We start from the raw sequence: 15,423 nt of genomic DNA on the forward strand, positions 1-15,423 counted from the left end.
CTAAGGAAAAAGCTTCCAGACTCATCGAGCAAAGAGCAGAACAGTATATGTAGTATGGTACCTCTTAAGTATAAACAAAGCCAAGGGGAAAATAGTAGATATGGAAATTTGCTTTTGTATGCACAAAGAAACTCTGCAGGATAGATAAGAATCCAGTAAGAATGATTTTCTATAGGGTGCCGGGACTGACTAGAAAATTATTTTTTCAAGTTTATTTATTTATTTTGAGAGAGCAAAAGAGTGCAAGAGTGTGCTCATGAGTGGGGAAGGGGTAGAGAGAGAGGGAGAGAGAGAATCCCAAGCAGGCTCTGCACCATCCGTGCAGAGCCAGGAGCAGGGCTTGAACTCAGGAACAGTGAAATCATGATGCGAGCGGAAATCAAGAGTCAGACACTTGGGGTGCCTGGGTGGCTCAGTCGGTTAAGCGTCTGACTTTGGGTCAGGTCATGATCTCACAGCTCGCAAGTTTGAGCCCCAAGTCGGGCTCTGTGCTGACTCCGTCTCTCTCTGCCCCTCCCCTGCTCACACTCTCTTTCTCTCAAAAATAAATAAACATTAAAAAATTTTTTAATAAAATAAAAACAGAATTGGGGCGCCTGGGTGGCTCAGTTGGTTAAGCGTCCGACTTCGGCTCAGGTCATGATCTCACGGTTTGTGAGTTCGAGCCCCGTGTCAGCTCTGTGCTGACAGCTCGGAGCCTGGAGCCTGCTTCGGATTCTGTGTCTCCATCTCTCTCCGCCCCTCCCTTGCTCATGCTCTGTCTCCATCTGTCTCAAAAATAAATAAAACATTAAAAATAAATTAAAAATAAAAATAAAAACAGGATAATCAAAAGTCAATAGTTTATTACCTGCAAACATCCACTCATTCATTTGTTCCCTGACTCACCTAACAAATCTTTATGGATTCGAGCATACCAGTGCCACTCACCGTCTTTTTCCCCCACTACATTTCCCCTCCAACTAAGCTGACCTTCGCTGAGCTCTAATCTTTTCACCTCCCATTTCTTTGGGTATTCGTCCCCCCGTTGCTGACCTTTATGCCTTAAATCTGTGGCCCTAAACCAGTGGTCCTCAACAGGGGGCAGTGCTACCCATAGGGACTGTTCTGTGAATTTGTGGGGGCATTTTTTTTTTCTTTATCACAGTGGTGGAGGACCTATTGGCATGTAATGGGTGGACCCAGGGATATCAGTTGTCTTGCATAGTACCAGACAGCCTTATTCAATGAAAAAAAAAATGTCCCTTGTCCTCCACCATTTTCAGAAGGCTCCGTGGACATTCATGTAGGTAAGAACACATTTATAATTATCCAAGTACAGAACCAACATTCATTTTATATATATAAACATAAAGTTATAAATGGTTCTAATCTCAGGGGCCTGTCTTGCTCAGTCAGAAGAGCGTACGACTCTTGATTTCGGGGTCATGAGTTCAAGCTCCACGAAGGGTGTAGAGATTACTTAAATAAGTAAAACTTAAAAATATATTTAGGGGTGCCTGGGTGGTTCAGTCAGTTAGGCGTCCGACTTCAGCTCGGGTCATGATCTCGCAGCTTGTGAGTTCAAGGCTTGTGAGTTCAAGCCCTGCATCGGTCTCTGTGCTGACAGCTCAGAACCTGGAGCCTGCTTCGGATTCTGTGTCCCTCTCTCTGCCCCTCCCCCACGTGCACTCTCCCTCTCTCCCTCTCCCTCTCTCTCTCTCTCTCTCCCAGAAATAATAAAACATTAAATATATGTATATTTAAAAATTTTAAGAATAGTTTTAATCCTGACTTTTTCAGAGAGGCAGACAGCCATATATATCAAGGGAAAATTGTATTTTGTTTTTTTGGAATTTCACCAAGAATTGTTGGCATTTTGGAAAATCGTGGCACAGGTGGCCAATTTGAATTTGAGTCACCAATGCGACCCATCTGTGACAGTCTGAGCTTGTAGCTGCAGAATTCATGAAAATCCTATATGTAGATGCAAGCATGTGATGACTTTATTATGATCACTTCACTAAATCTTTTGGCAAAGCCCTACCCAAGCATTCACACATTGAGATATACATTACTTAAGTTTTTAAAGAATAGTATACAGAAAAGTGCACAATTCTTAAGTGTAAGCTCAATGGATTTTCTGGAGAACATAACCAGAATATAACTGGTGAACTGGTGGATATAACCAGTACCCAGATCAAGAAACCAAAACATTTCTAGCACCTTAGACCCTCCCATGCACTCTCCAATCACTGTCTTTCCCAAGGGTATTGGCTAGTCCAATCTCTAACATTATAGATTAATTTTGCCTCTTTTATATTATTATTTTTTATTCATCTGTATACCCAATGCGGGGCTCCAGCTTACCACCCCAAGGTCAAAAGTTGCATACTCGGGGTGCCTGGGTGGCGCAGTCGGTTGAGCGTCCGACTTCAGCCAGGTCACGATCTAGCGGTCCGTGAGTTCGAGCCCCGCGTCAGGCTCTGGGCTGATGGCTCAGAGCCTGGAGCCTGTTTCCGATTCTGTGTCTCCCTCTCTCTCTGCCCCTCGCCCGTTCATGCTCTGTCTCTCTCTGTCCCAAAAATAAATAAACGTTGAAAAAAAATTTAAAAAAAAAAGTTGCATACTCTTCTGACTGAGCCAGCCAAGCACCCCTGGTTTTGCCTCTTTTTATGTAATACAAATGGAATCATACTATATATATAATATGTACATACATATACAGTATATAGTATATACATACATACATACTCTTTCGTGTCTGGATTCTTTTCCTTCTAAAGTTCATATTGCTGTCTGTAATTTGTATTCTAAATCATGTATAGTATACTCTTATACTACTGGATACACATTTTAATATCAATGGCCTGTCTTTTATATTGAGGGTTATATTGAGTTTTTAAAAGTCGGACTGTAAATGAGTTACTTCTCTATTCATTTATTTCATCATCATTAAAGGAGCATTCAAAATATTTATTCTAAAAGGCATGCAGGGGCGCCTGGGTGGTTCAGTCCAACTTTGGCTCAGGTCATTACCTCACGGCTCGTGGGTTCGAGCCCCGGGTCGGGCTCTGTGCTGACAGCTCAGAGCTTGGAGCCTGCTTCGGATTCTGTCTCAGTCTCTGCCCTTCCCCTGCTCACGCTGTCTCTCCCTCTCAAATATAAAATAAAATGTTAAAAATTTTTTTTAAATAAATAAAAGGCATGCATTATTTCCAACAGGCTGACGACCGAATTGCAGCCTCCTGAGTCTTGCCCTCTGGCCCTTCGCACGACTGGGGTGACCCATGCACAGTCTCTCTTCCTGACCCCCTTTCCTTTAAATCTCAGATGATTCATCACATTCTCAGAGAAGTCTTCTCTGGCTCTGTTTCTGTGCTCTTTTGGGAAGCTGTGTACAAGTGGATTTTAGTGTTTATCTCCCTATGCCCTGTGCCCATTTATTTGTCTGTCTGAGGAAAAGGACTCTCACTGTCTCATTCACCATGGTAGCTTTTGTGTCTGGTATGTGGTTGGAATTCAACAAATGTATTGAGCAAATAAATGGACACCTTAGCCTTCTTGACCAGCCAAGGACATTACTGTCCTCCATTTAGGCCTCTTTCTCTGAAGGAAAGATCATGGCTGTGTGAACCTGTCAGGTGTGTGGGTCATGGTTCTCCCTGCCCCCCAATTGCCATTCTAGCCCTGAATACCACTGTCCCTCTGCCCCCTCAGCCTGTGACATCAACCACGGTCATTTCCACGAGCCTCTACCTCGACTTGTTTTCTGAGTGCTCCCTAGAGCACTATCCCCCTATCTGAAACCACAGGATGCCAGGAAGTGCCTTTAGACAACATGGGAGCTCTGTTCAACTTCTTCCATCCCAGTTGAGCCAGCTGTCCTCACAGGCACCATCTGCGTGCATTTTCTCCTCCCTGCCCCCTCCTCAAGTGTGATGGGAGCATTCAAATGCCTTTAAGGATTATGTCTACAACGCAGACTTTAAGCCTGTCTTGGAAATGACCGACTGTCTGAAATATCTCCTTAGTTACCGCAGTAGGCACTTTCAGATATTGTTTTATTTACTGCTAAAACACTAGTATTTTTGTATTCTAAATCATAGAATAAGTCTGCGACCAATCAGGAGAGAGAAACCACACAGTAATTTGAACAAGGACAAGTTTGTTATAAAGAATTATAGGGGAAGCTAGCTGGCTCAGTTGGTGGAGGGTGCGGCTCTTGATCTTGGGGTCGTGGGTTTGAGCCCCGCGTTGGGTGTGGAGATTGCTTAAAAATGAAATCTTGGGGCGCCTGGGTGGCGCAGTCGGTTAAGCGTCCGACTTCAGCCAGGTCAGGATCTCGCGGTCCGTGAGTTCGAGCCCCGCGTCAGGCTCTGGGCTGATGGCTCAGAGCCTGGAGCCTGTTTCCGATTCTGTGTCTCCCTCTCTCTCTGCCCCTCCCCCGTTCATGCTCTGTCTCTCTCTGTCCCAAAAATAAATTAAAAAAACGTTGAAAAAAAATTTAAAAAAAAATCTTAAAGGGGGTGCCCGGTGGCTCAGTCAGGTAAGCATGGTCAGGTCTTGATCTCAGGGTCATGAGTTCAAGCTCCGTGTTGGGCTCCACATTGGGTGTAAAGCCTGATTTAAAAAAAAAAAAAGAAAGAAAGAAAGAATAGAATAGAATCTTTAAAAAAAATTATCAACTATAACAGGGAAATAGAGAAATGAGGGTTTGGAATGTGTATTAGTTTCCCAGGGCTGTCCTAACAAGTTACCACAAACTAGGTGGCTTGAGACAACACAAATCCGTGCTCTCATAGTTCTGGAGACTGGAAATCTGAAATCAAGGCATCAACAGGGTCATACGCCCTCTGAGACCCTGGGGAGTATCCTTCCTTGCTTCTTCCTAGCTCCTGGCAGCTGTTAGCAATCTCCAGTATTCCTTGGTTTCTGGATACATCACTCCAGTCTCTGCCTCTGTTGTACATGGCATTCTTCCTGTGTCTCTGTGCGTGTCTTCACATGGCATTCTCCTTTCTATTTGTGTCCAAATTCCCTTCTTCATACAAGGACACCCGACGCTGGCTTAGGACCCACCCTAATCCAGTACGACCTCATTGATTATACCTGCAAAGATTCTATTTCCAAATAAGGTCACAATTAAAGGAATTGGGGGTTAGGATTTGAACATATATTTGGGAGGGGGAGACACAGTTCTGCCCACTACAGATAGCAGGAAGTAAAGAGAATTCTAAAGAAGGCAGGAATAGGAGATATAAGAAGACGCTAACCCTTCGCTGCGGATATAACACCCAAGGAAGAGCCTCTGTCTGGGCCTCCCTGGGGCTGAGATCCAGAACTTTTTAGAGAGAGCACAGAAGTGGCTGGGGTGTCACCTCTGGTGGAACATCCTGGATAGCTTCCCTCTGGGATGTCAGGGGAAACTAGTCACAGGAAGGCATCTCACCAGAGGCACTCCACTAGGAAACTGCAAGAGGCACATCAGGGAGAGCTTCTGGCCACTGCGCGCTGGTGCTGGAGAAGCTGCAGGGACTGCAGAAGCTGGGGGCTGGGGAACCCACTTACACGGCAGGAGCTTGACCATAGGGCTCATTGGAACCAGGAAGAAAATCCTTTCTTCCTGCAATGTCTCCCCAGCTGTCTACTGACAATTTAGTACGATGCCAGCTGGCAAAGAAAATATATTTAAAGGGCCCAGATCCCTTTTCACAGAGGAGGCAAAAAGAGTGAATTTGGAGCTAAGTAATAAATTGGTAACTGATAACAGTGACACGTCATTGTTTCAGATATTAGTGGACACTTCCCTTCACCTTCTTTTTTATTTTTAATGTTTATTTATTTTTGAGAGAGAGAGAGAGAGAGAGAGAGAGAGAGAGAGAGAGACAGCTCGAGTGGGGTAAGAGCAGAGAGAGAGGGAGACAGAATCCAAAGCTGGCTCCAGGCTCTGAACTGTCAGCACAGAGCCCAGCGTGGGGTTTGAACCCACAAACCATGAGATCACGACCTAAGCTGAAGTCCCATGCTTAACCAACTGAGCCACCCAGGCGCCCCAACCTTCTTTTTTCTTTTTAGGTGTATTTATTTATTTTGAGAGAGAGAGAGAAAGAGAGGGGAGAATCCCAAGCAGACTCTGCACTGTCTGTGTGGAGCCTGATGCGGGGCTGGAACTCAGGAACCGCAAGATCATGACCTGAGCCAAAATCAAGAGTCAGATACTTAGCCACTTAGCCAACTGAGCCACCTAGGCACCCCTCCCTTCACCTTCTTGATTCTCTACTTCCCCCAACCTTCTCCCTTCCTCTGAAACCCTCACCATAAGCCCTATCACTTCACCATCAGTTCTTCTGACCTTGACACCTCCCTATGATCTCTCCCTCAACAACAACAACAACAACAACAACAATGAGACAAGTATAGAACTGATGGCAGGTGGCTCTCTAACTGGGGAAGAGGAGTTAGACCATAGGTAGGACCAGCTTTTCTCAGGATTTGCTTACAAATTCTAGCAATAGCTGACCAGAGAGGAAAAGCCCTCAGAGGTGGATCTTGAAAGCTCCTCAGCTGGGGAACTAAGTTGGTCAGGCATGTGCTGCCACCTGGCTGGAATAAGTCCTTTAAGGTGGAGAGGACAGAAGCTGCAGGAAGTAGTAGAGCCAATGGCAATTTTGTGTACAGGGACTTAAACTCCAACCTCCTGGGAATAAGCACCTGTTTATCCCCAGGGCAGAGCATGTAGGAGGAGTTGAACTCTTGTTAAATGGTTGATGGGAACCACAACAGCAACCCAAACCTGAAGCTTCCTGTCATTTTTTAGGGGTGGTTCTTAGGAAAGCTCTGTCGCTGACCATCCCACCCTTCCCAATCCCCTGCAGCCACGACCCAACTCATCCCACCCCAGCTGATCTGGAGCTCGGGCTAGAGGCTTCTGCAGACAAAGGTACTGAGCAGAGCTGGCTTGAGGGCCAGAAGGGATAGGGTACTCTGAGAGAAAGAAGAGGTGGTTTTTATCTTTTTTTCTTTTTTGACAGAGAGAGGGAGAGAAAGAGAAAGAGAGAGCATGAGCTAGGGAGGGGCAGATGAAGAGGGAGAGAGAGAATCTTAAGCAGGCTCCATGCAGGATCCACTATTAGATCATGACCTGAGCTGAAATCAAGAGCTCAACTGACTGAGCCATCCAGGTGCCCCCATCTTCCTCATTTTACCGGAGACTTCATTTATCAGGCACATTCAGGTGTGTCTTATTTGATCTTTATCTTTCAAGTCGATTTTTGAGATAGGCATGATAGAGTTCATTGCTCCCATTTCACAAGTGAGACCACTGAGGTTAAGAATAGTTAAGCAGATGGGAGACCCAGAGTCCATGGGACCCAGAGTTTGTTTGTTTGTTTGTTTCTTTTTAATGTTTATTTATTTTTGAGAGACAGAGAATGGGTGTGTGCACACGAGCGGGGGAAGGACAGAGAGAGAGGGGGACAGACGATCCGAAGTGGGCTCTGTGCTGACAGCAGAAAGCCTGATGCGGGGTTCAAACTCATGAATTGTGAGATCATGACCTGAGCTGAAGTTGGACGCTTAATCAACTGAGCCACCCAGGCACCCTAGCGTTTCTGAACAATGATGCACTGATGGGCCAACCTCCAGCCACATCACCTGCCCCACTGGAAGTTGTGTGGGGCCTCTTGCCAGTGGATCAGCACACATTGACCAGGCCCTAGAGTGTGTACACAGGTGGTGGGTGAGGTAAGAGTTGTTGAAATGGTAGTCACAAAAAAGGCAGAGGTAGCACGGTGAGGCTATCAGGTTTGCTATTGCTGACCTGAGCTTAAGGCCAAGACATCACAGTCTACATTAAACTTCAATTTGATAAACACCAGCACCCCAAGTTAGGTCTTAGGGCTGGGCCGTCCCTGCCAAATTCTCAGACCCAGACCTTTTCCTTAAGCCTATGTCCTTTGCCATTGCCTGACTTCTTCAGGAGACCCAGAGAATCAAAACTCTGATCAGGCATGCTCTACCCTTGAGTGCTTTTCTTGCCTTGGGGCTGGGGAAGCACCTGTTTAAGAAAGTGAGCGCCTCAGAGGGCCTCTCAACTCAACAAGGTTGAGAAGGATCTCCAAGCACTCACAGCTGCAAGCATCACCAGACAGCCAGCCCCCATCCAGGGAAGAGAGAACACTTCCAACTGGAAAAGCTGCTGCTCCCCCAACACCAGAAGCCTCATCATGGATTTCCAGAGGACCCAGCAGGCCTTGTGTTACAAAGAGAATTGCTGTAGGCTTGGGAGAGCTATCTGGATGAGCCCTTGCTTACAGAGTGGGGGAGTCTTCACTTTCCACACCGGCTCTTGCCGAGTCTGTTCTTTCCATATCATTCTCACTATGTCAATACGTTTATCACGAAGTCCCAGAAGGCAGAATTCTGCTGGGTTGGGCTGCACCTTCATCTCAGACCCAGGATTCTAGGCTTCAGGCTCTCTTGTTCCACCACGAAAATTAGGTACTGGTTTGGACGAGGAAATTCTGGGGAAGGAGAACTAGTGGAGGTACAGGCTCTGGTTAGGCGGTGAGAGCCCCTTCACAGTTCAAGAAGCTAGTGCCTGCCCACTTCTCCCCCACTAATAGCCCGACTCCTGGTAAAGGTTGCATGATGCAGACTCTCCCAAGCAGTGGGAATGCACCCTCGATCCCTTACTACTAAGGGCTATTTCCAGGCCCCTCTTGAAAGAAGGTTAGTGGGAGCCCGGAACAAAGAGGCAAGCTGCCGGACCCCACGGAGCACGCCAAGGTGGGTTATTGGTCCCCTGCAAAGGCGCCCCTATACTGAACACTCGGTGTGCGCCGCAGAAACCCCCACACCTCCAGGAAGGTCAACGCCCAGCCTCCTCCCAATTTTGGCCCAGCCCAGCAGTCTCTCCGGGACATAGCGCAAACACAGGAGCTGGAGGTGGCATTATCATTAGTCTCTGGCCCCTAGTCCCTCCCGATCTTCTCAGCGACGTGGGAACCCGGCTGAGGAATCCCGGAGGGTAACCGGAACCGCCCTCGATGAGGCCTCTCTAGGAAATTGGGAATTTCACATGTCGCTAGCAACTCAGTTCACGTTTATTGGCCTGAGAACAAAAAAAAAAAAAAAAAAAAAAAAAAAACCCAAACCGGAAGATGCCCTTAAAAAACGTGGCGGCACTCTAGTCACTACAGCTGCCTCAGTAGTTCAAGAAACTTGGCATAGTCTTCGGCCACTGACTGGCCTTCACAAAACGACCCCATCCGGTCCACTTCGGTTCTTCGAGGACAGAGCTACCTGCCCTCAACTATAATGGCGGCGCTGCCCAATTTGGCTTCTTGCCCCTAGGGAAGATGGCTGCCAGGTGGCTTCACTTAGTTTCTCACCACCCCGGAAGACGGGGACCGGCGATTGGGCGGCGCCCGAAGGCTCCGAGAAGAAGGCCCTTGGCGGTTGGACAGTGCTGGGTAAGGCTGGTTTTAAAGGAGCCGGAGGTGGGAGCCGTCGAAGACCCGGGATCCGCGGGAGGCGGCGGTGAGCGGCGCACGGGGGAGGGCACCGAGCGGCTGGAGAGAGGGCGGGAGGAGGGAGGGAAGGAAACATTTGAACCATCTGGTCCTGGGCTGGGGAGAGCACTGGGCGGGGAGCCGGGGAGGGGTGGAGGATGGGGTCTGTGGGTGGGACCTCCCGAGATTGGAGTGAAGGGGGTATCTGTTTGACAGTGGATCCCCGGGGATCTGGACTGAGTTCGTGATGCTCAAGCTCGGGCTGCCCCTGTCAGAGTGGAGCTTTGCGGAGCCCAAACTTACAGGGAGAGGAGGATCCTCGCGGCGTCTGATTGGAGGAACCGCGCTGTAGGATTCTTTCCACAGGGATCTAGTGTAGGGGATCTGGTGGGGCGGGGGGGTGCCGTCGGTGTGTGAGAGTATTGCTTCGGAGTTCTCGGCCACTCGCTGGCAGTGGATGAGGATTGCAGAGGGGTCCGGCAGAAAGTGAGCCTCCCAAGACCGGGATCCCAGCTGATCCCGGGGGATCTCAGGGTGGATTCTTCAGGGACAAAGGCCCCACCAGGAGGCTCGGGCCGTGGGAGAACTGGGGCCGCTGCAAGCCAGGTTCTCCCGGCAAGTGCCAGTCTGGGCGCGGGTGATCCACTGATTTCTGGCGACGGCAGCGGGAAGACACTTGCTCCGGACGGCCAGCCGGGGGCGCCCTTTTACGCCCCAGGGCCCCGGCCTGTGGGCTACCGGGAGCCTTGGGCGGACCATGAAGGGCGGAGCCCCAGGGGAGGGGCTGGCCCTCACTCCCCGCTCCCCCGCTCCCCCCCCATCCCAGGCTGCAGCCTGGGATCCCCCAGGGACTCCCCGGAGCCGCCGCTTCCCCCATGGACTTGCCCGGGGACTCCAGGTGAGAGCGCACCCCGCCCGCCTGTCTTGAGCACGGGAAACGGGGAGCCTGGCGACCGTACCGGGGAAACCACAGAGCTAACGACAGACCCAGGCGACTGTCTTCTGCTTCTCTCATCCTCCAGCCCACCTGGCCGGCCACGTCTGTGCCGCCAGCCCCTGGCTCGAGCATTATGGGGAGCCAGGAGCCCCAAACGGCCGAGGCTGCAGTCTCTGGCAGCCCCTTCGCCCTTGGAAAAGGCCTCTCGGCGGGTCCTGGCTGTAGTGCTGGAAGATGTTATGGCTGCCCGTATGGTGAGCCCCCTGAACTGAAAGGCCCCCTTCTTCCTCAGGTCCTCTCTTCAGGACCAAGGTGAAAGTAGATCACTAGTGAGGATAATTGAGGTCCAGATACCTCATTCTCACACCCTGCTCAGGCAGTCTCACTAATACTAGAGTTCTGCTTAGCTCTCAATCCAACCTAGATTTGGGCAGAGTCTCTGGTGCCCATTCCCCACTATCAACCCAGCATTGGTGGTTCAGTGGTAGAATCTCGCCTGCCCCACCATCAACCCTGTTGGGCTGCAACCACATCTCTACACTCTTAAGTATGAGAAACCCTTGCTTTCTTCCCGGGCAAACTTTTAGGCTATCCTTGGGAAGCAGGCTGAGGACTTTGGCTCCATTGCACAGATTAGAAAAACTGAAGCCCCAAATAGGGCAGTGACTCACCCAAGGTTACTCTCTCCCTTTCATTTCGCCAAATAGCCGGGGTGAGATTACTGCAGCTCAGGACACTGTGATATCTGGCCCCTGATTCAGTTCAATTCACTTCATTGGGTTCTTAAGTGAATTCTAGCCACAGTCTCTGTCACTTTGATGGCACAGGGCACTGTTAGGTTCAGGGAGGCCCTGTCCAGTCTGACCTCAGTCCATCACCTTGCTCTTGACACTTTCTCCTCAATTAGGTTCCCCTGGTGCCCCAAGAAGAGACCACCACCCCACAACACCGCAGCAACCGCCGAGATTCTGTCCGAAACCAGCCGCCTGCCTCGCCATCCCAACAGGCTACGTGGTCCTCGCAGACCAGGTGAGCATGGCAAGATAGAGGGTAAACGGGACACAACTGAACCCCTCTGATATTCCTGTGTCCTCTCTAGGCCTCCCGACCCACTGCACTTATGCCGAGAGCCCTTGAGCCGCACCCACCGGCCCCCTTCTACCCTGAGACGGAAATCAAGGACAACCCCTGGCCCAGAGGAAGGCCCTTCACAAAAGGTGGACTGGGCCCCCCAGCCTACTCTGGTGGTGATGCTAGAAGACATTGCCAGCTCAAGACCCGCAGCTGAGGTATGAGTATTTTGGGGTAAGGATGTCAGGGCTCGTTCAGCTGGGGTAGCTTTTGCTCTGAGTAAGGAGAATATTATTTTAGATGGAAGACATCGAGGAAAGACCTATATGGAAAAGTCTTTGGTGTGAACCCCGGCAGGCCTTTGGAGACTTGAGAGGGTCGGAATGTGGGTAGCTAAGAAGGCTGAAGGGGGCTTCCTTGCCTCCCCCAAAACATTCTTTGTTTACACCCAGGGCTTTGCTGATGAGACTCCCAACTTCATCATCCCAGCAAGAAGGTGAGAGGGCTGGGGAAGGAATTAACGAAATGTCCAGGCAACACCTGTTGCCCAGGCAACTAGAGTTAGGGGCATCAGAATTTACTTGTCCAATCCTTCCTTGTAGCACCTTCAGAAGCCTTAAGGGACAGGGGAGGTGCTGGCTCAGGTGGGATCTGGACCTGGAAGCTCCCTCAGCCTTTACCTTCCCCTTAACCCCAGAGCCAAGCCCATGACCGTGGTTCACCAGCCAATGCCTCCGTCCAGGGACCTGGATCCCCCATTCCAGCCATCTGCCTTGCCTGAAGACCCTCTGGAGAGCCCACCAGGAGGTAAGGACTCAGAGGGATGAGATTTAGGGCTCTGGAAAATCCTAGCTGAGTTTAAAAGTATCAGAGGCAATGGTGGGGGTGGGGCTTAACTCCTTCCCCTCAGGGAGCTCAGTGTGTGAAGTTGGGGTGTAGACTTCAGAGGTCTGAGGTTCAATTCGTCAGTTTAGGACTTAGCTTTTTAGGGGTGGGCTTAGACTTCTGTGGGCAAAGTTTAGTGTTTGGGGGAGGAGCTGAGGCTACTGAAGTAGGGCTTAGACACCTGCAGTTGAGGAATGCCCATCTGAGCCTCTCCTTTCCTTAGCCCCGGATCCTGTACTGGAGCCCCCATCGATCCCACCGCCGTCCAGCCTTTTACGCCCCCGCCTCAGTCCCTGGGGCTTGGCTCCCCTCTTCCGTTCCGTCCGCTCCAAGCTGGAGAGCTTTGCTGACATCTTCCTCACACCCAACAAAGCCCCACGGCCCCCACCCCCATCACCTCCCATGAAGTTGGAGTTGAAGATTGCCATCTCAGAGGCTGAGCAGTCTGGGGCTACTGAGGACACTGCATCTGTCAGTCCCCGGCCCCCTATCCGCCAGTGGCGGGCCCAAGACCACAATCCCCCAGCACCTCTTTCTAAGCCCTCTCTGGGCCGAAGCCACTCCTGCCCCGATCTGGGGCCCCCTGGCCCAGATACCTGCAGCTGGCCCCCTGCTCCACACCACCCGAGCCGGTCACGGCTCCGGCGGCACACTGTGGGTGGTGGAGAGATGGCCCGAGCCCCACCACCCCCTCGACCCTGTCTCCGGAAAGAGGTCTTCCCTCTTGGAGGAGCGGGAGGCTCTCCTCCCCTCATCACATCTTGTTCGTCCACCGCATCTACTTCCTCCTTCTCTGAACCTGCAGAACCCAGGTAGTGCTCTCAATAAACCCTTCTCAAAGCCCTGGCCACAGTCTGGGCCCAGCCTCCTTCCCTACTATCCAGTGGGCAGGAGATGGGGATATTGCTATGAATATTATTTGTCCCTGAGCCTTGACCTTATCTGCAGGTTGGGCTCAACCAAGGGGAAGGAGCCAAGGGCCTCAGAGGACCAGGTGCTTTCAGACCCTGAGACCAAGGTAGGAGTAGAGATGGGGGGAGGAGACAAGTGGGACTCTGAGTCCATGCTGCACCCTTATCCTCTGCCCTGTTTTTGCAGACCATGGGAAAGGTTTCTCGATTCAGAATACGCAGGACACCAGTCCGTCCTCAGCCAAACCTTACACCAATGGGACTGCCTCGACCAATCAGGTGAGTGGCTCATTGTACATGCAGCTGCCTTGGCCAAATAGGTGTAGGCTTGGACCCTCTGAAGTGGGGCTCTGTCTTCTCTCAGGGAGGAGTCAATTTGGTCTGAACATGGTTTGCACTTAGAACTATATGTCTGTCTCAGGCAGCACTCCTGGCCTCAGTGTGTCCCAGAAACTAAAATACAGACCACACCTTGCTTATCCTTTTTTCAGGGCACAATGGCCCTGGGTTTTTCAATGGCCTCTGCTCTTTGCTCCCAGGTTGAACAAGAAGGAGTTCAGCTTAGAAGAAATTTATACCAACAAGAATTATCAGTCACCTACAACCAGGAGGTGAGAAACTCTGAAGGCTTGGGGGTAATAGAGGGAAGGCTGGAACCAGGGGCCATGCTGGTAACCAGCACCCCTCCCTGCCTGGTCCAGGACCTTTGAAACCATCTTTGAGGAGCCCCGGGAGCGCAACGGGACTCTGATTTTCACCAGCTCAAAGAAGCTTCGGCGGGCTGTAGAATTTCGGGACAGCAGCCTTCCTCGATCCCGGCGGCCATCTCGTGGAGTCCGGGCTGCAGCAGGCAGGACCCTTACCTCCAACGTGGCCCCCAGCCCAGATGTGGGACCTCTGCTGCAGCAGCGGCTGGAGGAGCTGGATGCCTCGCTCCTGGAGGAGGAGGAAGTGGATAGGGAGCATCCCCATCGGACCTAGGAGCTCCATCTGTTTGTCCATCCATCCTGAAGCATCTGAGGCAGTTATATTTTTTTCTTTATATTTCTAGTAAAGTTTTCAATATGTTTCTGATTCTTTTGTATGTCTCTGGCTAAGTTTGAGATTGACTGACAGTACCAGCTGATGTTTTTACTTTGGCTCCCAAAGACTGGGAAATGGGGGAGGTGCCAGGGAAGGCAATGAGGGTTTGATACGGGAAGTGGGGGAATGGTCATCGGACATACTTCCTTGATTTAAGAATTTTCCTGTGTGGAGGGATACTTGAGAATCTGTTCCAGAAGATACTGGCTCTGGACCCTGGGCAGGGTTCTCTAAATTCACTTACATCAAGGAGGAGACTGAAGGACCCAGAGTGGACCAAGGCCTTGATCAATATGGCCCTGAATTCCTCTGAACATGCAGGCCAGGATTTGCTTCTGGATTCAAGAGATAAGAGTAATCAGCTGTAATTGAGCACCTACAACAACCTGTCATATGTACTTGCCCTGCAGAAAGCACTATGGGAGGGAATTATACCCATTTTACACACAAGCAAGCTGGGGCACCTGGCTGGCTCAGTTGGTAGAGCACGTGACTCGATCTCGGGGTCGTGAGTTTGAGCCCCACATTGGAGGTACAGATTTTTTTTTTTTAAGTAAAGGAAGGAGGCTGAATGTGTAATGAGATGTCCTTGTTAAAATGGTTAACCCAGGCAAGCAGAGGCCAGAAGTGGCATTCTCCATCTTTGGTAACTTAGGGCCAGAACAGAGCAGTGGCTAAGAGCACAGTTAAGGCTTCTTGAGCCCAAATCCTGTGTAGGAAACTCAATGTGTATTAATTCCCCTCCCCCTCTGTAAAACGGGGCCAATATCAGTAGCTTCCTAAAAGAACTCTTACTGTCAAATGAGTTAATATGTGAGAAAGTGGCCGTGGCCGGCACACAAGTGCAAAGTGTTTCCTATTAGCACGCGGAGACCACTCTCTCACGCAATGAACCGATAATGAGGACGCAGCTTCCTTCTAGCTCGTCTGGTGCTCGCAAGGCATGCCGCGTGCTCGAGGCACCCGGCACCGAGGGGATCCCGCTGAGTTGCCAGCCGCTCAACAGTACTGCCAACGCGCGTGCGCGAGAAAGCCAGGCGGC

The 15,423-nt window shown here is 50.5% G+C and overlaps 1 protein-coding gene and 1 long non-coding RNA gene across 2 annotated transcripts; one reads left to right on the forward strand and one right to left on the reverse strand.

The window, feature by feature from the left end:
* Positions 1-5,840: 5,840 nt before the first annotated feature.
* On the reverse strand, positions 5,841-10,542 carry LOC128313579 (uncharacterized). Its single transcript, XR_008294481.1, has 2 exons — positions 9,798-10,542; positions 5,841-9,554 (listed from the first exon to the last, which is right to left on the reverse strand). It is a non-coding gene; the product is annotated as an uncharacterized LOC128313579 (long non-coding RNA).
* Positions 9,370-14,372, forward strand: PRR14 (proline rich 14). The gene is made up of 12 exons (XM_027051538.2): positions 9,370-9,522; positions 10,321-10,392; positions 10,517-10,685; positions 11,339-11,460; positions 11,531-11,720; positions 11,955-11,998; positions 12,200-12,309; positions 12,611-13,199; positions 13,336-13,405; positions 13,486-13,577; positions 13,838-13,909; positions 14,000-14,372. The coding sequence occupies exons 2-12, from the start codon at positions 10,370-10,372 to the stop codon at positions 14,277-14,279; spliced, it is 1,761 nt and encodes a 586-aa protein (XP_026907339.1). The 5' UTR covers positions 9,370-9,522; positions 10,321-10,369; the 3' UTR covers positions 14,280-14,372.
* Positions 14,373-15,423: the final 1,051 nt, after the last annotated feature.

The sequence above is a fragment of the Acinonyx jubatus genome, chromosome E3 (assembly GCF_027475565.1).
Source record: "Acinonyx jubatus isolate Ajub_Pintada_27869175 chromosome E3, VMU_Ajub_asm_v1.0, whole genome shotgun sequence".
In the NCBI taxonomy this organism is placed as follows: domain Eukaryota; kingdom Metazoa; phylum Chordata; class Mammalia; order Carnivora; family Felidae; genus Acinonyx; species Acinonyx jubatus.

Coding starts and splice junctions, on each gene's coding strand:
- PRR14 (XM_027051538.2), top strand. CDS start 10,370: ATGGACTTGCCCGGGGACTCCAG. Junction 11,721..11,954: donor GCTCAAGACCCGCAGCTGAG/GTATGAGTATTT, acceptor GTTTACACCCAG/GGCTTTGCTGATGAGACTCC. Junction 12,310..12,610: donor TCTGGAGAGCCCACCAGGAG/GTAAGGACTCAG, acceptor TCCTTTCCTTAG/CCCCGGATCCTGTACTGGAG.